Here is a 23,644-nt window from a genome sequence, read left to right on the forward strand (position 1 = left end):
CTTACACTTTTCAGTGTACAGATCTTTCGCCTCTTTGGTTAAATTTTTATTCCTAAGTGTTTCATTGTTTTTGACTCTGTGGTAAATGAGATTCTTTTATTTATTTCTTTTTCAGATATTTCATTGTTAGCGTATAGAAACACAACTGATTTCCACGTATTGATTTTGTATCCTGCAACTTTACTGACTTCGTTTTCAGTTCTCACACTTTTGGGGTGGGTGTTTAGGATTTTCTGTCTATAAGAGCTTGTCATCTAGAGACAATTTTACTTCTTCGTTTTTGATTTGGAATGAATGAACAAACATCTTCGGAAAGGAGCACGGCCCTCAGGGGGCACTGTCTACCATACCTTTCCCCCCCTCATTAAATCCAGATAGCATGGCTCTGAGAAGAGACCTCTGCCCTTTGGCAGCCCCTTCGCAGCACCCCATTCCCATTGATTTCCCAACAGAGGTCTAAGGCCATTTATCTTCCTTGGCCATTGCTATGGACTGAATTTTTGTGTTCCTCCAAAATTCGTATATTAAACGTAATCCCCAAGGTGTTGGTATATGGAGGTGGGGCCTTTGGGAGGAGATTAAGTCCTAAGGCAGAGCCCCCGTGCATGGGATTAGTGCCCTTATAAAAGTGACCCCAGAGAACTCCCTCACCCCCTCCACCATGTGAGGACACAGCGAAAAGAGAGCCATCCATGAACCAGGAAGTGGGCCAGACATCAAATCTGCTGGGGCCTTGGTCCTGGATCTCCCATCCTGTAGTACTGTCAGAAATCAATGTTTTTTGTTTAAACCACCCAGTCTATGGTACTTTTGTTATAGTAACCCAAACACATTCAGACAGCCATCCACCAACGAACCCATCAGTACCTACATTACAGTATATGAGACCCTAACTTTAATAGAAGGTTTTTGAGTGAACTCATTCCTTGAGTGGAATAAACCACCATTTTCCACTCAGAGATCTCCACCAGCCCTTTCTTTAGATGTTTGGAAAGGTCTTTACCAACCTCAGGTTACGACTGAGCAGGAAGCCTGGGAGATTCTGGTAGATTCTTAGCCATATGCTGTGACTAAAATCTTGTTGGTGTTCAGGGTGAGTAGCTGCCCTCGGTGGATCTGAAAAAATGACACTTAAAAGAATAGACTTGGAGAGATGTCCTACCAGTGGCTGTGGTGGATCCCACAGTGAGACCCAACATGTGGGGAGGGGCCTAGGTGCATGAAATCGGCCATAATTAACTCCCTGACTCCCCGCTTCCAAGATGCTTGAGCCCGGACAGGTTGCTTACCTTCTATCTGCCTCGGTTTCTTCATCTCTAAGATTGGTATCATGATGATACCTACCTCCCAGGATTTTGGTAAGGAGTAAATTACTTAAAGTACAGAACAAACACCCAGAAGAACTTGGCACATAGAAAGCCCTTGGTGGTAGTTGTTGATATTATCTGTATGAGGGAAGGGATACCTGAGGGGGAGGAACCAGGTTAAGGCCGGGGCCTGCCATTGAGGGGAACCCCGAGAATGATGGAATTTCTTGGGTTATGAATGGCTCGGAATACACCGTTCTACGCTACAATTTTTCTGAATTACTTAGAGCATTAAACTTGAAGTTCCTCTACGATCTGGCATGAGGTAGGGATGTTTTAGAGAATAAAGTGGGGCCAGCCTCACGTGAGGCTCTCCATACCTGCCCCAGGTGAAGCAGCCCCCTCTCATGGGGAGTGTGTCAGAGCCCCAGGAGTGAAGGATCAGGGGTCCGAGGGGGCCCCTGCAACCTGCAGAGGGGCCCAGACCCTCAGGGGCATAGAGCGGGACTTGGAGATCAAAGATTCGCTGGAGGACACTGTTGGAAGGGGAAGGGACGGGGTGGGGAACAGAGGCTTGCATTACCTGGGAACATTTTCTCCAGATTTCTGTCTTCTCCCTTCTGCCCACGTAAGATTTCAGAGCGCTTAAGAGCAAAAGCTGGCCCAGATGCAGTGTTCTGGTCTTCTCCACGCAATGAATAAAAAGTGATCACTGGCCACTCCTACGTTCATGCAAACTCAGCCGCCAGGGCATCTGAGGACTATGGAAGGAAGCTGGCAGGGACTCCACTGGGATCCCGCCCTTCTCTCTCTTCCTTACCACACCCACCCCAAGTTAGAGACTCGACCGGTCTGTCGGACCATCCGGTCCAGCATTTCGAAGGTCACAACGCCAACACAATGACCCGTGCATCTTTGTTTCCAGCTATAGGTTTATTTCCACGACAGAACTGATTTGTAGAAATTCACAGGACCAACAGAGATGCCACTCACCACTCAGAAAGCCCACAAGGGGAGCACAGGTGGATGGACTCCGCCTCCCCTGAGCCCCTGGGGCCTGCGGGAGGCCACGCAGGAGCGGATTCAGCAGGTGGTTAGCTGACTCTCTGGGGGGACAGGAAAGCCCGGGGTTGGGGGGGGGGGAATAACACAGACACTGCAGGGGCCTCTCAGTGAGGCAGGAGAACACCATGGCCTTAGAAAGAAGGCCCTAGGACCGCCCCCCTCTTCCCCTAAAACACCACACCATTTGTTACAAAGCTTGCCCCGGTGTCCCCAACAGCAAAGCACAGATATAATTTTCCCAGCAGGAGCTCAGACACATCCTAAGAGCAAAAGACAAAGCATCCGGGGCTTATGGGTTGATTTTCAGCCCAAGACACAACGCGAGCTCGGACTTCTGAATTTTTCCATCCTTGTTCACATCACAGTGGCGCAGAAGAATCTCCCGGAACTTATCGAGGTCCGCTCCACTGATGCTGGGCTGAGGACAGCAAAGGGAGCCTGTCAGGAGAGGGGCCGACGGTGGCCCCACCCTTGAATGCCGCCCCCTCCCCGCCCCATGCTCACTACGCTCAGAGGACAGCCTGCCTGTCTAGGGAGGCTCCGTGCAGACAGGCCGTGGGGGTGGTCCCATCTCGTAGGCCCACCAAGTGTTGTCAAGGGTCCCGCCAACACGTTTACCTCCCAGCATGGCTATTTGGGCGAGGGAACCAGCCCCACATCACTTCTCTACGGCTCTAGGGAGAGCCTGCCTATTTAGGCCATGACAAAGATATTTTGCCTTGGAGCAGACAGTTGTCACCACGGATGCTGTCTTGCCGCATGATGAGAGAAGACACATTTCACTATCTCCCTGTGGGAGGAGTTTGTGCCTCTGATTTTAAAAAGGGTTATAACAAATGAAATACTGACTAAAACAGGATGCCACCGAGCTGCGGACATAGGATTTATTCCAAGGCGTATTTGGGGGCTAAGAAAACACTGTGATACGCACCAGACAGGAAAATAAATTCAAACTCAAAAGGCCCGCATGGGGCGCCCGGGTGGCTCAACTTCGGCTCAGGTCATGATCTCACAGTTCGTGGGTTCGAGCCCCGCGTCAGGCTCCGTGCTGACAGCTCGGAGCCTGGAGCCCGCTTCAGATTCTGCGTCTCCCTCTCTCTCTGCCCCTCCCCTGCTCGAGCTCTGTCTCTCAAAAATAAATAAACGTTAAACAAAAAAAAAAGGCTGATATGGAACACATTGTCAACACTTGGCTCACTCCGGATACTTCCCTGGGTGTCTGTGACAGGCAGGTAGAGGTGTGGCCCAGGAGATGGCTTAGAAGTCCTGAAAACAGCAAGCTACACTCCGTGGCTCCGTACTGGGAGCTGCTTTCTTATGCAAAGTGGGGACTTTTTGGTTTTCCGCATCCTCAACCTCTCCTGCCCCAGGATCCTCTTAGCAAATTCCCATGCTTAGAAAAGACTTGGGTGGTAGTCATTCACACATTAGCATGAATTAATCTCCAACTAGTGGCCCTCTGCCCCAGGATCCTTTTAGCAAATTCCCATGCTTAGAAAAAAGTTGGGTGTGGGGCGCCTGGGTGACTCAGTTGGTCAAGCAGCCAACTCTCGGTTTCGGCTCAGGTCACGATCTCATAGTTCATGAGTTCGGCTCTGTGCTGACAGCGCAGAATCTGCTTGGGATTCTCTCTCTCCCTCTCTCTTCCTCTCTCTCTGCCCGCTCCCACTCATGCTCCGTCTCTCTCAAAATAAACTTACAAAAAAAGAGAGAGAGAGAAAAGAAAAGACTCAGGTGGTAGTCATTCACACATTAGCATGAATTAATTTGCCAATGTATTTACGTCATTCAAGCTTTTCTAAACTCTCTTTTTCTAATTTGTTTACTGCAAAAGGAATTATTTCCTTAAAGGGAGTGGAAATATTTTGTGAGGGTGTGAATGTGTGTTTGGGGGTGAGGGTATGAATGTGGGTGTAGGTAAGGGAAGTTTCTTTCGACCTTTTGAGTTATGCTTTTGTTTTTTCTTTCTTTTTTTTTTTTTGTTAATTTATTTATTTTGAGAGAGAGTGCACAAGCAGGGGAGGGACAGAGAGAGAGGGAGAGAGAGAGAGAATCCCAAGCAGGCTTAGTGCGGAGCTCTGTGCTCTTTGGGGCTTGATCTCAAGACTGTGAGGTCATGACCTGAGCTGAAACCGAGTCATTTAACCCACTGAGCCACCCAGGCACCCTTTGAGTTATGCTTTTAATGTTTGACAACTCACTAGGAGTCAGGAGACCCAGATGCCACTGTTCAAAAATGTTTGGATCACGGAAGACAAATCACCTGAAGTCACTGGGGGCCTCAGCTTGAATAATAAGTCACCAGCACATGGGGTCTAACGGTTCTACACAGAATGATTCTAACCTTCAGAACAACCCTATGAGGTTGTATTTACTATCAACTTTAAAAAAAAGATTTTTTTAACATTTATTTATATTTGAAAGACAGAGACAGAGCGTGGGCAGGGGAGAGGCAGACAGAGAAGGAGACACAGAATCCGAAGCAGGCTCCAGGCTCTGAGCGGTCAGCACGGAGCCCGACGCGGGGCTCGAACCCATAAACTGCGAGATCATGACCTGAGCCAAAGCCGGACTGAGCCACCCAGGTGCCCCTACTATCAACTTGTAATTTACAGATGAGAAAACTAAAGCACAGAGAGGTTAACTAACCTTCCCACCGTCACACAGCGGGTACATGTCCGAACCAGATACGAACTCAGGCAGGCGGTCCCGGAGCTCACCTCTTTACCACACACCCTGCCGCAGCCTCCGTGTAAAAATGCATTTTTTTAGTTTCTTACCCACCTCATGGGAAAGTGTGCGAGTGGATCTGGAGTATTTGGCTGAACAATGCTTATCGGTCCCCCTTGAATCCTGGGCCCTAGGGGAACCTTTAGGGCTGGATCTGTCTCCTCGTGCCTGCCCATGATAAGTGCTCCATTACAGCCATGGAATCCGTGAGGGACTGTCTACACACGCCGTCTTCCTGTTCCCGCGTGTGCCCTCCCTTCCCTGTACGCCCTGTGTCTCCTGAAGCAGTGAAAGGGGAGGCCTGAACCCTGTCTTCCCGGGTCCCCATGCTGGAGTCAGCATCAGGATGCCAGGCCCGGCCTGCGCCCCCTATGGCCCCTAACAGAATTATGGCTTTGATCGTGGCAAGTGCTTATTGGAAACCGCTTATGATAGCGCTTCCGATGGGAATATTTCATTAGCAAGCGCCTCACTCTCCAACTGTGCAAAGTTATAACGTGTTCCCTGTCGCCACTCTGTTTATCGGCCGTGCTGCTGTCTGAAAACACCGAGGCGACGGGTAGAGGCCAAGGCCTCACCGCCTAAGACCTCGGCCAGACCCTTGCCAGCCAGGCTCGGATTGTCTGGAAGAGGTCAGGGTAATAAAGGCCACCTCCAGCACCAGTCCTGTCCCACGTGTCTTCGAATTATCACCCGCCATTGCATGTTTTACGATGGAAAGGGGGGACTGGTTGGTGTTCTTTCAGGGTCATTTTGCAGGCAGACAGAGGTGCCCCGTCCGACAGTGTGAAGTCCCCTGGAGGGCGGCGATCACAGGGGACCGCGCTGTGATGGGAGGAGCTTAGGAAGCACATCACCGGGTCCCACAGCCCCAACACTGGTTGTTGGGGATGACAGTGCCTTTCCCTTGCCTCCTGTTGTCTTTTCTTAGAAGTCTGTCCCTCGGGATGGCTACACGTTAAGTCACTAACACCCCAGTGAGAAAAATACTTACATATTCCTGCCTGCCCTCTTCCTTGATAGAAAGCCTGGCTCAAAACGAAGCCATTGGCTTTCTGGTGGGGTGGGGAGAAAGGACCCGAAGAAGGGAATGGATGAACGCGCAAGGCTCTTTCTAAAATGTGACAGTAGGGGGCGCCTGGGGGGCTCAGTCAGTTAAGCATCAGACTTCGGCTCAGGTCATGATCTCATGGTTTGTGGTTTCGAGCCCCGCATCGGGCTCTGTGCTGACAGCTTCAGATTCTGTGCCTCCCTCTTTCTCTGCCCCTCCCCTGCTCGCACTCTGTCTCTGTCTCTCTCTCAAAAATAAACAAACATTAAACAAATTAATTAATTAATTAGTTAATTAATTAATGTGACCGTGAGTGCCAGCAGTTTTAAAGCATGCAAATCCCTCGATTCCACGCCTGAGATAAAGCCTAAAACCGAGACAAGATGCACCTACCAAAATACTAAGTTTTACTTTGAGTCACAAACAGGGTAAACAGTCTAAATTCCTAAGAGGAGCCCCATGTTGGGTGTAGACATTACTAAAAAAAAAAAAATCAAATGAAATACTTAAAAAATAAAAAAAAATGATAAATTACTAGTAAAAGAGGAATGTGTAGGTAAGTCCTATCTAACCACAGGTAAAATCTACAGACACTAAAACAGTGACTGTAACTGAGAAATGCTTATCCGTGGAGCTCAACCCATGCAGAATACACCCAGAAATGAATGGTCACCCAGAAATGGAAGGTCTACTCAAGTGTACAGATCATGCTTCTGTCTTTTCTCCACTTTCAGATTTCTCTCCGTATCATTTTTATCATTTAAAAAATGAAAAGAAATGAGAACATGTGTGCTACGGGCTAATAGCTCTTTGGAGGGGCGTATATTAGATTCAGTCTCTTGGGTTAAGTATTGTCCCCCCCCCCCCCTTGCTAATCATCTTGTCAACAACAGAGAAAAACAGAAGCAGTGTCTAGCAGGATAAAGAAGGAACTCTGGGGAGCCCAGGGCAGGACCTCTCCTCCCCTCCAGGCAGACCTCCTGGTCACCTCTGGCATCCCTGTATGTTTGGCTTCTAACGTTACCATTCACACTTCTACTCCTTGGAATAAGCTGAGCGTCTTGAATGTCTTGCCTTTCTACTTTCTAGCTTAAGGTATAGATTCTCCCGTTGATTTTCATGCCGTGCTGAGGGACCTACAGACTCTTCAGAAATCTTGTGCAGAAATTATTGGGTCATATCCCCCAGGACCTTGCCGTCTCATCATACTGACAGAGGACAGCCCTGAGCGCCATTTTCCAGAGGTCAGGGAAAGTGGTGTTCTGGTAACCAGATAGTCTTGTTAATACAAATTCAATATATGTATCATACATGGTTGAAAGAAAACAAGAATGAAAGGCTATGCAATAAGCTTACGTCAAGGTCATTATCGCAAACATCAACGATCCTGACCAAGACTCTACACATAGAACCTGAGCCAACTCAAGACCTCCACGGTGTGCTCGGATAGTTGCTTTTAAAACAAATTCCAGATACTGTTTGTTTGCTTGTCCTGTGGTCCTTGATGAGAAATATCAGATTTATCCAAAGATTCTCCCTTGACAACATACTTCAAATTATGCGGTGAATAGTTTTTAAGCAACGCAGAAGTTCTACTGGGAAAGACCCAATATAGATATGTACCTCAGTTATCTGGCTTCAGAGGAGAACTTTAATAATTAACTACTTTGTCCCCACTTTTTAGCTCAACAAATCAGCCCTTGTCAACTGCTTTTGTACTACTGACCACGGTCTCACTCAGTCCTTGAAAACCCACTCTCTTGACTTGGTTGGTACTTACACAAGAGGAACCGTTTTGTTGCACCAGAAATAGAAGGGCAAGGACAAGAGTGATGGGGATCCTCTGGTTTTCCATGGAGGTGATTCGAATCTATCAATGAGTGAGGCAAATGCATGTTTTGGGATGGTCTACGATTTTCCCCTTCTCTGATTTTTCTCTGGGAAAACGTCTTCCCTACTCTGTTGCTAGGTTAGGTTTTACTTCTGTGTCTCCCAGTAACCTTTGGAAGTCATTGCCAAACGCCGTGCCAATCACAAGGGTCTGTAGGCATGTGAAGCCCCTGAACTGTGCACTTAGGTGGCCTGGCTTCACTGCTCAGAGGAGGCCACGTAGCTGAGAAGCAGGCTCAGCACCCGTGCATCTATCAAAAGCAAATTAAAACCGCGGTTTGGCAAAGCCTACTGCCGTGCGACTTCAATGTCCCATAGATAATTGCTCAGTTTCTATTACAGGAATCATTCTGGCATTAAAGAGGTAATAAGTACAGTGGGATTTTTCCTTAGCAATCAATGTAAAAGGCACTACCACACCAATACCCATGCACCATTTGGCTGGGCAGGTGCCCGTGGAATCTCCCAGCGGGGCCAGCACGCGAAGGGAGTGTGGAAGAGGCAAGGGGAAGCGGGATGGGGACATCAAGACTCAGGAGGTCAACAACACACCTCTGTCATCCTGATTAGAGGTCAGAAAAAGATCTCATTCACTCCTGCTCCCTCACAGTACGTGGACTTCCTGGAGGTTTACGCAAAAATTGGTAAATTTTTAGGAAATTTTCTGCTGTGAAACTCCACAGTTTTAATCAGGTTTTTAAACAGGTCTGGGAATCCAAAACCAGTTAACAATTGCTTCCATCTGGGCCAATCGGGGCAGAAACACTGTGTCCTGTATTAACCTCAAAATACCTCTAAGGCTAGGAGAGTGTGAAATTCAGTGGCTACAGGGTCCCATAGAAGAGCTGCAAAGTATCTGCTTAACTAGATCAGGCAGCCAGTCAAATACAGTTCACAGGGATCTCAACGGAGATTGCTTGTTTTAAACAGTCTACACTACATAAAACAGCTTTGTGATGTAGATGATAATCTAAATCCTATCCGTCTGAACCAGGACAATGTCTTGATAGATAAGTAGCCAAAATTTTAGGCTGGGCGTTAGAAGAGCCCTGGGAAGATGGGGGGGGGGGGGGAGGGGATCCCAAATATGGGATTTATTTCATGAAATTAAATTAAAAGGTTTTAGGTATTCTGACAACCAAGTCCAGGGGGAAAAGCCCTTCTGTAATAAAGCGTAAAGCCGGCATGTATACACTGGCACCGTGTTTCCATGCTAAAATAGATGGCTTTTTAGTGATGTTAACAAGAAACTTCTATGGGGGTTTTACTTCACTGAAGCTACACATGATCTTAGGAGAGAAAGGGAGACTTGTCAGGTCTCACAGAAGCTCAGAGTTGATAAATAGACTATGTCCCTAGATCTTCTCTCTAGCATTAATCGTCAGCCCCACTGATCCTCAAAAATAAACAGTGGAATCCCTCAGCACGGCAACCCCAACCCACGATGGATCTCTACGGCCTCGTGAAATCACCTGGACCAGCTCCATCATGTCTTTGACAAACCCGTCCACTTCCGGGCCTTCCAGAGCTCCAGTTTTACTCTGAAAGATAAAAGATCCAATCAATCCAATATCATTTACTTAAGTCCGAAAGCTAAAGAATAAATTAGGCGAATCGTCCAAATCAGTAGTCTTTTATGACTGCAAATAGGTTCAGAAATGGCACGTTCCAGGTAGTTTCTCTGTGCAGGATGTGAAATGTTCCACAGAGATTAAAAGAATGAATTGTAGGGGCACCTGGGCGGCTCTGTCAGTTAAGGATCCGACACTTGATTTTGGCTCAGGTCACCATCTCGTGGTTGTGAGTTCGAGCCCCCCATCAGGTGCTTGGGATTCTCTCTCTCTCCCACTCTCTCCTCCCTCACTTCCCCCCGCTTGCCCTCTCTCTCGCGTGCGTGCAAAATAAATAAATAAACTTTAAAAAAATAATTAATTGTCAATAACTACCCCCACATAAACAAATGGGAAGCAGTAGTTTTGAGGTCCTTGGCTCTTGCAAATAGCATTCACGTGATATATACTCGCTTCATTTGCTTCCCAAATATTAAGCTTCAGTTCGGACTAAATTTTCACATCATATCCATCTTGATAGGCTGACATTTTTTTTTTATTTTGCTTTATAATTTAGCGAGGGCTTGACGATTATTAAAATGTAGATTTTATTTTTTTTATTTTTATCCATCTTGATAGGCTGACATTTTTTTTTATTTTGCTTTATAATTTAGCGAGGGCTTGACTATTATTAAAATGTAGATTTTATTTTTTTTATTTTTATCCATCTTGATAGGCTGACATTTTTTTTTATTTTGCTTTATAATTTAGCGAGGGCTTGACGATTATTAAAATGTAGATTTTATTTTTTTTATTTTTATCCATCTTGATAGGCTGACATTTTTTTTTATTTTGCTTTATAATTTAGCGAGGGCTTGACGATTATTAAAATGTAGATTTTATTTTTTTTATTTTTATTTTTATTTTTGCAACCTATCTTAGAGAGAGGGCGAGCACGTGAGTTGGGGAGAGGGGCAGAGGAAGAGAGAGAATCTCAAGTAGGCTCTATGTTCAGTGTGGAGCCTGACGTTGGGCTAAATCCCACGACCAAGAGATCAGGACCTGAGCCAAAATCAAGAGACGCTCAACTGACTGAGCCACCCAGGCACCCCCAAAATATATATTTTAAATCAAGAATGACTAGACTAAAATTATTTGGTCTGTACGTAAACTCTTAGTTTTTCTACTCACTATATAAAAAGGTCTATGAAATATAATACATACTAAAATATTTCCATTTCTTCTCTAAAGTTCCAGTTATGACAACCCATCCATTCTTTTCAAGTTTGCTTCACCTTGAACCTTTAACATATCACTTAAAAAATCTATTCCCTTAGTGTATTTGCCAAATACAAACATAATACTAGCTACCTGCCAGGCACCCTTCTAAGAGCTTTACAAATGTGAAATCAGTGAATCCTCGTAACAATCCCGTGGAGTAGGCAGTATTATTATCCTCGTCACCCTAACTTTACAGAAAAGGGCAACGAGGCACGGGGGGGGGGGGGGAGGGGGTAAGGAGGCTACCCAAGGTCACGTGGCTAACAAACCATGATTCACACCCAGCTGATGGTCACAGAGCCCATACCCTTAAACACTTGGCTGCACTGCCCCTTCTGGGTGATGCTCCCTCCTGCTCAGAATGTGACACACAGATGTCCAGTGTGGTTAGTTTCAGGACGGCGTCTCCTTTGACTTTGCCTAACGTTCTCATTTCTCTTCCTTCTTGCATTACCCTACCTTGTCAAGAAATGTGATCTCTTTGTCACATTTTGTGCTTTAGAATTATTATTTATTTCTTCTCTAAAGAAGGACCGCAGAATCAATCCTACAAGAGAAGTAGCGATTATGTCAACCAGGGCTCGCTTTGCCTGTACTTCTTTGGGTTAAATGTGGTTTTGAACTTGATTCTTTATGTTTCGTTCTCGAGCATGCTATTCCAGATGGAGATTAAAGAAGGAGAAGCCTTCTCCCAGTTTGGATCCAAAGAGAGAAAAAAAAGTGATTTTATTCTCTTCTCAACCATAAATACTCCTTTTGTCCATTTTAATGTAGTTTTCAGAAGTTTGCATAGAGAAGCTGAGGGGTGACATACATGTAGGACTGCTATTCGTCATATAAGTTCAAGGTCTGATGGGTAGGATGGGTGGGTAGGACAGACAGGATGACCCCATATAGGGCCAGACAGGCTTGCTACCTCAAAAGGGCCAGCGCAGCACAAAGGGGCACACTTACAACGTCATAGTGGGCAAAGATTTTCTCAAAGTCCCTCTTTCTTTCCTCAGTGGAACAAGCCTGTGTGTGGAGAAAACGGTGTGTTAGTCCGGCAACAGGAAGCTTCCATTGGACAATTCTTCTGGGGTCATAGGCAACTTCTATAAACTTTGAGTCAATGACCCCTTAATCCCTTGATTTCAACAGTAAGCCTTTTTTGTCTTTAGATAACTTGAAGTAAGACAAACAGAGGCCTTCCTTTCTTCCCTCCCTCTCACATGGACGACACAAGCCCACCCAGAAACATGTCACTACTTACATCCATTTTAAATTGGAGAAGGAAGTTTTCCTGAAGAGCCAGAATCCTAAATGGGAAAGAAAAAAAGAAATTAGTCCGCGTGAAGATCTGTCCGCTCTCAGTTACAAGCAAATCCATAACTCTGGGGTGAGGAAAGGGCAGGCAATTTCCAGATTATTCTGCAGAATAGGGGAGGTGCTTGAAAAATAAGAATTTATACGTTATAAAAACAAATTAAACAATTAACTGGGAGAGACGTTCACAGGGATTAGTAATCACCAGAGAGAGATTTTTGAGAAGGCATCTTGGTGGACAATGGCAGAGTAAGGGCTTAGGAAGACTCCCTCCTCCATAACCACAATGAGAAAACTGCCTGCCCCCCCCCCAAAAAAAAAGTCAAAATACCTTTTTCACAATTCTAGATGTTAAAGTCTTGTAGAAATCTGAGGAGTGTTTATCTTGGAAAAATGGCTAAATCTCGGTAAGAACAGTGGATTTTGTGCATTTTCACTTCCTTCAGCCCTCCACCCTTCTCCACTCCACTGTAAATGAAGAGCCCACAGTCCCGGGGCAAAAGAGCATTCTAGCAGCAGCTAAAGCGAGCAGAACGGAGTTGGGGCTCTTTCAAAGCCCAGTTTCCAAAGAATTACCAGTATGTGACTTCTCTGATGTTCTCGAAAAGATCCCACTTGCAAGATGCACTTATTTGACCTGATTTTGAACTCACCCAGTGAAAAAGCCTTTTACCTGGGAGGATTTGTCAAAAGCAGTGAATTAGAAGCAATTGTTTGAGGTCACAGCTGACGACAGTGGTAGACAAGAGTCTGGGTAAACAACAGGCTAACTAAAAAGGTTAAAAGGAAAAGCTGGAGGAATGAGATGTCCATAGGGTCTTCTACAAGTTCTGACATATTTCTGGGAATCTAGAGAGCTGCACACATGCCTGGGGCCACATCTATGCCCAGGACTGGGTGTCTGTGCAGGAAAGACCGGAGAAGGCCCTAAGCTCTCGCCTGTGGCTTATCGTCAGGCTGTATGCAAGCAGGAAGTGAAGGCTAAGGCAGAGTTGTAAGCTGCCTGGTTGAGTGTAGATGTGCCCCAACCTGTACACAGGGACCCTCAAAAAACAGTGGGAGACATCTAAGGAATCTTTGTGCAGTCGTGAGCTAGCCAAGCAGCGACTTAAGTGTCCACACATAACAGACAGATTTTACAGGATTCGTTCAAAAAAGTCACTGGACAAAAAGGACAGTTAACAACAATAAATGTGACCCATAAGAAATACTAAAGGGAATTCTTCAAGCTGAAGTGAAAAGAATCCAGACAGTCGCTTGAATCCACATGTAGAAAGAAAGAACCTCAGTCAGACATGAAAGGCCACATATTGTATGATTCCATGTATATGAAATGCTCAGAATAAGCAAATCCATAGAAACAAAGTAGGTTACCGGGGGTTGGCAGGTGAGGGGAGGAGAGTGTGATTCCTGATGGGTCTGGGGTATTTTTCTGGATTTATGCTGCATTCAAAAATCATGCATTCACCGTACAGGGAAAGGTAGAAACAAAATATCTTGCAACAATTTGGAAAATATTGCTCTTCTGGATGATCAGGGGAGAGAGTATTAATTTGAGCCAAGTAGAGGCTAGAATATTCTGGAACTCTCTAAGGAATCCTGTTCTCATCTGTTGGTTGGCACCAAGCGGCCTAAGTTATGTTGCCAGTCAGAGGACATATACTTGAGAGGTGCTCGTATGTAGAGTAACAGCGCTGCCTTCTAGGGCTGGGAGTAGAGAGAAGAGTCCCGCGTATAAATTAAAGGACCCTTGTTATTACAGGGGGCCCACCTGGGTAATCCAGAATAACCCCCGTAAGGTCTGTTAGTCAGCAACTTTAATTCTATCTGCAACCGTGGTTCATCCTTGCCACGTCACATCAAACGTTCGCTGGTTCTGGGAGTTCGGACACAGACGTCTGTATTTTGCCTACCCCGGTTGTCGCTGTCGAGTCCCTTATCAAGTTGGTTTTGAAACAATGCAGTAACTGTTTCGTTGCTTCGCATCTCCGTTCAGCACTACTTTGGTCCTCCCTTCAGTCCACAGCTACCCATCGAATCCTCCTCTATACGTAGCACCGGGCCACGAGAGCAGCTATTCAAGGGACGAAGGCGTACTTCCTGCCTCCTGGGTAGGACCATAGGAGGGGACGGTTGGCTCGCTGCAGGGGAGGGCTCTGGTTATGATCGTGACAGAGGGACTCTGACCTCCACAGTGGGAGGTCAGGGATGCCAGATGCCCTGCATTGCATGGAAAATCCCACAGAAGGGTGAATCAGCCCATATCTCACCTGACTCGGGAATGTCCAGGGAGCATTCATGTGTGTACCCATCCTGCTTATAATTATGTTTGAACCTAGAGAGGAATTACTATTTACGTGAAAATCCAGACTATTTTTCTCAAGGCATACATAGTTTACTGTGTAAATGATCCAGATAGCATACTGAGTCAGGTAAATTGAGGGCTGACTATACTTTGTCCCATCTGGAACTCTATCAGGACTTATTTATTATTTACGTCATTGTATCAGCAGCAACTGAGTTCCTGACGCACGAGTCGCCAAAAGGTCATACTTGTATCCGTCAACATCTGAACTGACATATTCTTGCTACTTCTACGCCAAAAGCTATAAGCAACCACCACTCTGTCATGCCTGCCCTGTGGTTGTTATCTACCCACCTACACTTGAAATATACCTTATTTTATTTTAGGTGTTTCACCTTATTCCCCCTTTCTGTGTTATAGTGTACGCATTATATTGTTTTAGCATTTCGGGCTGAGGTAGTTGATATTTTCTGGGGATTTTATTTCGGGAGTAAACAGTATCATAACCAATAGGGTAGAGAGCAGCTTTAGAGTAGTGGCACACTCCAGCCTCCAGAGGGCGCTCAGGGCTCCTAGACTCGCCACCTCTGAGACCTGCATCCAGTAAAGTGGGTGGGCGCTTTTGGTGAAGGGAACAATGAAATTAAAAGCTCTCGTTTTCACCCAGATTGTCATGTTTGGGGTCTTCCGGTTAGGATTGCTCTCACACGCAGCTCTCAGAGTAGCTAGACTGACCTCACTTGAGAGGAAGCCTTGCCTCTCTTGGCCAAGATAGCTTCAAGGAGTAAGGGGGACGCCAGGGATAAAGCCAAGGCCGCAGGGCTGATATCCCTCAGTCCTCAGCCTTTGGGAGAGGCTCTGGTCTGGCTGGTGTCTCCATGCCTCTTCTCCACGAAAGTGGCCAAAATTAGGATAACGGTTCTGGGGAAAGGAGCCGATGAGGACACAAAGGCTGTCTCACAGCTCCTAAGAGGTCCGGAATAGAAGACCGTATAGAGTTTTGGGCTCGGTGTCCTGGTCATGACTAAGGAGAGATCCTTCCCGGTGTGTTCCCTTTCGCAGACCCCCTGCAAGAACTAACAGATGGACTGGCCAAGAGAGGTGGTAGCTGGTACAGGGTTTTGTCATTCTGAACTCAAGTTAGTATCTGCTTGTGACCTTGCCAAGTTAACTCTGTCATTGAAATCACCCTCAGCCCTTGGACTTCGTCTCTCCCAGCCATACATGCTTCTGCCTTGCAGCCTATAACTGCTAAACCCTCTATGGTTGTCCAGTCTACAACTCCATCCACCACCCCCCACCCCCACCCCGAGGCACCTGGTATCATAACTGCTCCTTCATCCGGGTTATATCTGTGTATTCTGGATCCAACGATTTCAACTCTGTCCATCTATTCAAAATCTTTTTTTTTTTTTTTCGTTCTGTGGACAACCATAGCTTGTTTTGGGGTCGGTTAGCCTTGAGACAACATTCTGACATGCCCATCATGTACAACCCCGGACTTACAGACAGCAATTCTCAGGTACTGGGCCACTTCTGCTGGCACCCCCTCCTCCTCTGCTCTGGTCTTCAGGTGCTGGGTGCCCATGGAGGCTGCACCCACGCTGGAAAGCCGGCCAGCACAGCTGGAGTGTGGTTCAGCTGTCCTCTGTCCTGAGCTAACTGCTCAGCCTTCCCAGAGCCAGTGAATGGGGTCCCAGATGTATTTTCTCATGGAGTCCTCGTGCGGGACCAGGAAGGCAAGGCTGGCCCATGACCCATCAATAAAATTTGATGAAAACCTTGTGTATTGTGCATTTGGGGGGAGGGGGAAGAGCTTTTATTATCCTTTTTTAAAATTTATTTTTGAGAGAGAGAGAGCTCATGTGTGCAAGCAGGGGAGGGGCAGGGAGAGAGGGAGACAGAATCCCAAGCAGGCTCTGCAGTGTCAGCTCAGAGCCCAACATGGGACTTGAACTCATGCACCGTAAGATCGTGATGTGAGCCAATATCAAAAGTTAGCTACTTAACCAACTGAGCCACCCAGGAGCCCCAAGAGCTTTTATTACCTTCACAAAGGGATCTATTACCCCAGAAGATTCAGAACCACTGCTGCTTATTTGGTAAGATGAGACTCTTCTTCAGGGTTTCAGGCAGGACCTGACCTCTGACTTTCAGAGAGAAGTATGCGTCATCACGAACCCTAGGAAGGTGTTTCCGAGTCTGACTCCATTCCTGCGCCACTCACCTTGCCAAGTCATTAAGATCCAACCGGCCATCCTTGTTTTTGTCAAAGATCTTCATCTGGAAGGCAGAAGGGGAAACGATTGTAAGAAGTACTTGTAACAGGAATCCATTCCGAAAGTTCCCGAAGCACTTTGATTCTTGCCCTTCCGAGCCCACAGCTGTCCAAGCCGGCCACAGCCGTCTCACAGAGTACTCCCTACAGAGGACAGAGGAGATACCATTTTTCCATTGAAGGCAGAAGTAGTTGAGGAGGATGTGATCTAGGGGAAAGTCTGCCTGTCCAGGCTTCCAGGATTGTAGGAAGGAAGAGAGGGACAGGCAGAGACAGGACAGTCAAGTGCACAGATGTGTGACCAGATGTGCTGGAAGGGGGATCCCGGAGGGAGGAGGGCACCAGCTAAGGAAGGACAACACTGAGTGGAGAGAGTTGCTGTGGGTTGGCTTTCCAGAGACACTCTGAACACCCAAGCGTTTGGATGCTGGGTTAAGATCCAGTGGACTGTGATGGGATGAGATGATGCTGGACCAGAGGGTGGGGCAGACCCCAGAGCCATGGGCTGATAAGAGGATGTACGTTAGGGAGACATTTAGCATGTCTGACTCCGTGTGGCTTCTGTTTCCCTCACTGCTGTGACCTGTCGCTGAGAGAAAACCTCTCTGCTCAGCCCTGCAGGTTATAGCTAAGATGTGCAAAAACCACGCTTTACCCAAAACCCGCTTCACCCAAGGGGAGAAGGAAGTACATAAAGAAATAATAACGCTATGTTTAAGATTTATGGGAATGCCATGACCAGATTCCCATACACAAAGGCCAAGTGACCAAGGACAGAACAGTTTCACAACCTTCCTTGGGCCCTTGTGGGCTTCTGAATGCCTACAGACATCCATCACCTCTGGACTCCAACCTCCTCCCCTTCTGCCTCTTCTTAACATAAAGGAAGCTCACATTTCATGCTGAGGGGACATGTGCTTTGAGACAACGGCCGCCATCTTGCCCCTCGACTTACTGGTCTGTCCTGTGGCAAGAACATGTGGACTTCAATACAGATGTGGCAGAGGATTAATGGCCCACATCCAGCAAGAGGTAAAGGATGGCTGCTGGACTAGCCTGTACTTCTCAATGGGCTAGCCAAAGCTAAGAGCACAGATTATGAGTTCATCACACCCTTCCACTGTGAATACCAGCAAGGTAGCAGCAACCGAGTAGCCAAGAGGCCCCAGCCCGGGGACCAGAGGAGTCAGAGAGCCTTGTGCCCAGGGACCTCGGCTCCTCCCCTCCCCCACTTGGGCTCAAAGCCATTCTTTCTAACCTGATGCCATTTTTGCAGAAGAGTCCGGGTTGGATGAAGGTGACTAAGAAATCTGAGAGGCTCAGCTTTTCCTTTTGTAGAAAGACTTAACATGATCCAAAGAGGATCCTATTTAAATCATAGGATCAGATGAGGTTTTAAACAAGATAGGATTAAAAGTTAAAATCAAGAAGATCGGATTAGGTTAATCAAGATGGAGGGGAGACATTTCACTGCATATTTGAGTCCTAGTGTGAGTGAACTTTGTGACTTCGCCACATTTAGTACAGCAGTTCTAAATGTATTTGTAAGAAGAGGCTATACACGGGGAGAGATGGGGTGAAGAAATCTGAGAGTATATGTAACCGATTTTTGCATTAAAAAACATATCAGTCCATTCTTCCTCCCTCCCTAAATCCAGTTTAGTTTCAATATTTGAAATGAATTTGAAAACCCATTTCTCTAAAACTTTAGCACCAAAAGTGTATGTTGCAGAACCTATTAAAATGCAGGTTATATTTTTATACATTTGGATATATTACACATCCCTTTGTGTCCCTTAAGAATAAATTCTCTATCCAGTAAAAGTCTGACAGCAATACACTTGGCTAAAGACTGAGCCATGATTTTCCATGACACCACCATTACGAGACGTTCTATTAATAGAGAGCTAGATTATGTTGAGCTTGAAGCAAGTAGTAACTTGAAAGATGTGGGCCCATCTCCATAGTTGTACAAATTACCCAAAGGGGGAAAATACCTACCTTTTGCTCAAAACTGGCTTGAGGAACAACTGACCACCAATGTGGTAAATTATGCTTCTACCCATCAGAAAATTGGCCACGTGGTTCACCTGAGAAGTTCTGAGAAGTGGTCTGAGTCAGAGCTATGAATTGAGGGCCATCACCATTAGCTGGTATTTCAAGCCACAAGGCTGGTTGAGGTCACCAGCAGAGGGAGGGTGGGCACAGAAGAAAAGAACTCTCAAGACTGGGTCCAGACATGTTTCACATCAGCGTGGATCAGAGAGCTGAGTGCCTACACCACAGGAGGAAGCCAGCTACTTGGATCCAATCCCAAAGGACAGGAGCTGGGACCAGGGTAGAGGATGGCACAAGTTTAACCTCATGTCTCTTTGTCTGCCATTGTCTGCAGATTTTAATATGCAGGTTTACAATAGCTCAAGCTCCATGCTCTAATTGGGTATGTGAGCTTAACATCTCCCACATGTATTCACTTACATTTTTAAAAGCTCAATATTATCTAATGCTATTCTATTCAGACAGCGAATCTTTCCTCCCACTAGGTATTGGCAGAACCTCTCAATTAGATGTCATAATTGGATTTTGTTAATAGGCTGTTTCCTCCCTTGTCCAGAATGTTAATTAGGAGTTAGAATAAGATTAGGTCTGCAGACCTCAACTTTTCTCCTATGATCGGGTGCTCTGCCATGACTCATTCATTGTTCGGGCTTCAGACAGCTTTCAAAGGTGCCAGCCCTCGTGTGGCTCCATTTGAATTCATTTGTCAGGTTATATTTCTGAAGGAAGGCGTTTAATGCCAAACCTTGGAACCAAATCTGTCATGCAGGGCTGCCCTGACTGTATCCGTCGCTCAATAAAAAGCCATTACAGAGGCAGTAAGGTGATTTCACACTTGGTGGATCACTCAGGGCTAAGGTTCTAAAATCTCTTCTGAGAATATTGAATTTCTGAAAGTTAGTTCACCCACAGATCACTAGGGAAATGTAAAAAGTCTTAAAAAAAAAAAAAAACACTACAGTCCAGTTCCCAAGTCTGTTCATTGGAAAAGTGTTAAGTTGCCTCTATAATTTCAGAAGGAACATGAAATAGATAGGCCATAATCTCATTACGCTCATTCTAGTCTTCTGGTCAGAGTAGGTCTTTGGGTGAAAACTCTTACCTGGTTCCTCAACACTTACCTATCACCTCAGGGCAGAAAGAACCAGTGAGGGGCCACTCAGAGTTTGATTGACCACGAGCCTATCTTCACGGGACAGTTTGGATCGAAAAATGAGTGCTTAACCACAGCACAACCGGAAGAACCACAAGTTTTTGGCAATGAGACAGACACAGGATAACGGCGCAGTCTTGGTCAATGGATGGTCCTCCACCCAGAGACTCACAAGTTGGGTGAGACCACTCCGATCCTCCTCAGCTGCTGTACAGGATTCCACGCTTCCAGGGCTGAGCTCGGAGCCATCAAAAACTGCACGTTGCCAGATTTTCTGCTCGCCTTGAGCTTTGTCAAACTGAAAGCCAAAGGCTGTGTGTGAAGAGAATCGCTCTGGGCGGGCAGTGTGGCCGGGCTGACGGGTGATGTGCATGGTCTTTTCAGCCAAGTGTTGGCGTTCCCAGCCACCCACGTGTTTCCTGCAGGCCCGTTCCCCTCCCTGACAGTGGGTTGTTTGAATGAGCCAACCCTGGGGCTCTCTGCAGTCACAGGCCACTCTTCCTCCCTGGCTCCCTGCATCAGCTTATCTGCAGTCTCTTTCCCAGAGCAACTTTGTAGAACCCTTTCCTGTGCCTGTGGTCTCTCGTTAATTTGCTTCCTATTTTGTGTTTAATAAGATGTCAGCGCTTAGGATCCTTTCTGGACTTCAGGAGGAGAACGATCCATTTTCCTAGGTAACGAATTCTGGTGCCGCTTGATAGCATGAGCTCCTGCATTATCTTATCTTTAAAAATATTAAGAGAATCCTAATCTCTTCACGTGGCTTTGTCCTCACCTTGATCGTCTCTTCCTTCAGGAATTGTCCTCTCTTCTTGATCTCTCCATAGAGTTCACTCTTCCCCTTTTGAAAGTTTTCTTTTTAATGACTTAGTATTTAAACTTCCGGACGTGGGTACTGTGGTGGAAAATACGGGCTTCGGAGGTAGATGTGGGTAGGCATTTCCACCCCGCTGCATCCCGACTGTATTTGGCCTGTTAAAGTCTGTAACCCTCAGTTTCTTCATTTATAAAATGAGAGGCAAAACATACTTAGTTTATATGGTTGCTGTGAGAATCAAATGTTTGCAAAGCGCTTTGCACGGAGCTCGGTACAGAGCGAACACGCAGTTATTACAATTAAAGCACCCAGTACGCGAGTAAATGCTGGCCGGGTCGCGGTGAAAATAAAATGCCACGTGCGCTCAGCTGAGATGGCATCTTGAAACAACTCAGCTTGAACTCTGTCCATCTACCTTTTCTTGTCCTGCCTTTGCTGAAGGTCTAGAACGGTGGCTTCATTGTAACCTACCTTATTTTTGAAAAGTCAGGAGAACCAGGTCTCAAGATGGTCGATGGTTGATGGTCGATGGCAGTGACGTGCGCAGTGGGGATGAAAGGGAGCGGCCAGAGTGAATTTTTGCTTTTTCCCCTCCTCTACCAATTTTTCCCTCATCAGAAGACTCCAGAAGGTCAGGGACCATATCTTTCTTGGTAAGTTCTCCCTAAATGAACTCACATCTTCATTTCAACCAGTTAACCAGGTCATATTCTGACCTGGAAGAGGAGCATGAAGAAGGTGCCGGCTTTGGTGACAGAGGGGGTGCTGTGGGTCACTTTGAGACCCCACTCCTCAGCCCAGAAAAAGCATGTCAGATTCAACTTCAGGAATTTAGGGGTGTGAAGTGTGAACTCGGAATCCACTGGGACACATCCCGGGCCTGTCCTACTCGGATTGTCTTTTTCTGTTTGCATTTCTCTTCCTCCACACCCTCCGGCTCTCACCCCCCACTCCTGCCTTGCTGCCCCTCCTACCTCTCGTCATCAGCATGGGGCTCCAGCCGCCCTGTTGGGTCTGCCCCTGGGCTCAGCACAGCCCATACCCTGCCTGGTGGGGACCCCTGTGGGTGAGTCTCTGGGACGAAGGACCCCAGGGAGAGCCCTAAGGGATCAAGCCCAGTACTCCCGAGCACTCCTTCTGGCTCTGTCCTAGAGGGTCTGGTGTACAAAGAGGAAGAAATCAAAGGAGAGTTCCAGGACACCAAACATAGCTTGAAGAAGGGCGGATCTGTGCGATGGGCCATCTACGAGGCTCCCCGAGGGGGAGCATGAGCCTTACTGGAGGTGGAGGCTCTCAAGGAGGGTCCCCAGAGCAAACCTTGCTTTTGTTGTCCTGGTTTCTTCTGAGCTGGCTGTTAGGTAACGACCCCAAATTCAGTTCTGACAATGGGCACAGAGTAGCCTACTGTGTGCTAGGCCCTGCCGCCTGCCCTTGCCCTAGAGGAGCCACTGGCTAGTAAAGAACAAGTGGTGAACAAGTGATGTCCGTGCTGCCCTTGACTCCAGCTGACTCATCGGCAGTCCTGTTGATTTCCCCTTCGCAATCCTTCTCATCTCCTCTGCTGCCCCACCCCCTCCGAGCTGCCACCCTCTCTTACCTGGATGGCAGTGGTGGCCTCTTCACGGGTCTTCCTGATTCCCTCCTTGCCCCTCTGGTGGCTCGCCATCTCACTCATTGTCACACGTTCTCACAGTGGCTAAGAAGCCCCACGGGGTCTGGCCTCCGTTAAGTCTTGCCCTTGAATTCTGTGCTCCAGCCACACTCGTGTCTCCCTGTCCTTGAAGGCCACAGGCAGGCTACTGCCCCAGGGTCTCTGTGCTTTGCTGTACCCTCGGTCCTTCCTCAAGCCTCACCTTCTCGAAGGGTGAAAATTACACTCCCCAGCCTCCGATCCTAGCTACCTTGCTGGCATGGCCATCCTTCGCCCTGTTCTACTTTTTCATCTTTCCCATAACACTCGTTACCCCTGTCATGCGATATCATTTATTATTTATTATGTTTATGGTTATTGTCAGTCTCTCCTTTGTCTGGTTTGCTCGCTGCTGGATCCCCAGCAACTCGAGGAGTGCCAGGGGCATGGCAGATATTTAGTGGATATTTGTGGCCTGGGTTAAATGGGTGATCGATGTGAAGACAATGATATGGGACCCCCAGGGGAGAGGCACCTGCATCCACTACAGAAGAAGGTTATGGAAGGTTTTCTAGGCCACGATGATGTCTCACTGAATCTTGAAGGACAAGCAAGAACCGGGAGAATAAAAGTAGGGAAGAGAATTGAGCCATGTTACGTGAGAACGTAGCCGTTTAGTATTGTAGTTGGAGGCGGAGGGCCTCGGATTCAAAGGCAATCAAAGAAATATTAGAAACATCCTGGCGATTCTAAGTGAGAGTATTTCATCTTGTAGTGCATGTTTTGGAAGTTAATAAAATCAAGGTTACAAACAACCGGTGCCGACGCCGGGTTGGATCAAGGATGGAAAGTGCTCATCTGGAAACCTAACCTGCTTGTTATTCTCAGGCAGTTACGGTGACCTCCCCCTTTCCGTGGTATTTACCTTGCTGGCAATCAGGTGGGAAGAAACCTCGAGATTTCCCTGCGGCTGGGAAACTGCTTCCTGCTTCTAGATTTCCCACTTTGCTCTTTCGTGCTGAGTGCGTACTCACTCAGGATCTCGAACACCATTTGCGTGTTATTAAAAGAGGTCCAACGTACCAAGAAGCCGAATTATTTCCTTGATTGAGATCCTGGCCTGGGGTTTGATTCTGCCGTTGGCATCAGCTTCACTTCTGCCTAGGCCATTTACAAGCCATCATGGTCAAGAGCGCCCTTCTCCTTCCCTCCTCCCCAGGGCAG

At 46.9% G+C, this 23,644-nt stretch overlaps 1 protein-coding gene across 1 annotated transcript in view; it reads right to left on the reverse strand.

Moving 5' to 3' along the window:
- Positions 1–2,221: 2,221 nt before the first annotated feature.
- The window catches only part of SCGN (secretagogin, EF-hand calcium binding protein), a 36,054-nt gene continuing 14,631 nt past the window's right edge, over positions 2,222–23,644 (reverse strand). The window contains exons 7-11 of the mRNA XM_003985739.4: positions 16,712–16,767; positions 12,127–12,172; positions 11,829–11,888; positions 9,516–9,584; positions 2,222–2,790 (exon numbers count right to left, since the gene is read on the reverse strand). Of these exons, the coding sequence (XP_003985788.1) occupies positions 2,662–2,790; positions 9,516–9,584; positions 11,829–11,888; positions 12,127–12,172; positions 16,712–16,767 (360 nt within the window). The 3' untranslated portion in view covers positions 2,222–2,661. The remainder of the gene's footprint in view (positions 2,791–9,515; positions 9,585–11,828; positions 11,889–12,126; positions 12,173–16,711; positions 16,768–23,644) is intronic.

This window comes from Felis catus, chromosome B2 (genome assembly GCF_018350175.1).
Source record: "Felis catus isolate Fca126 chromosome B2, F.catus_Fca126_mat1.0, whole genome shotgun sequence".
In the NCBI taxonomy this organism is placed as follows: domain Eukaryota; kingdom Metazoa; phylum Chordata; class Mammalia; order Carnivora; family Felidae; genus Felis; species Felis catus.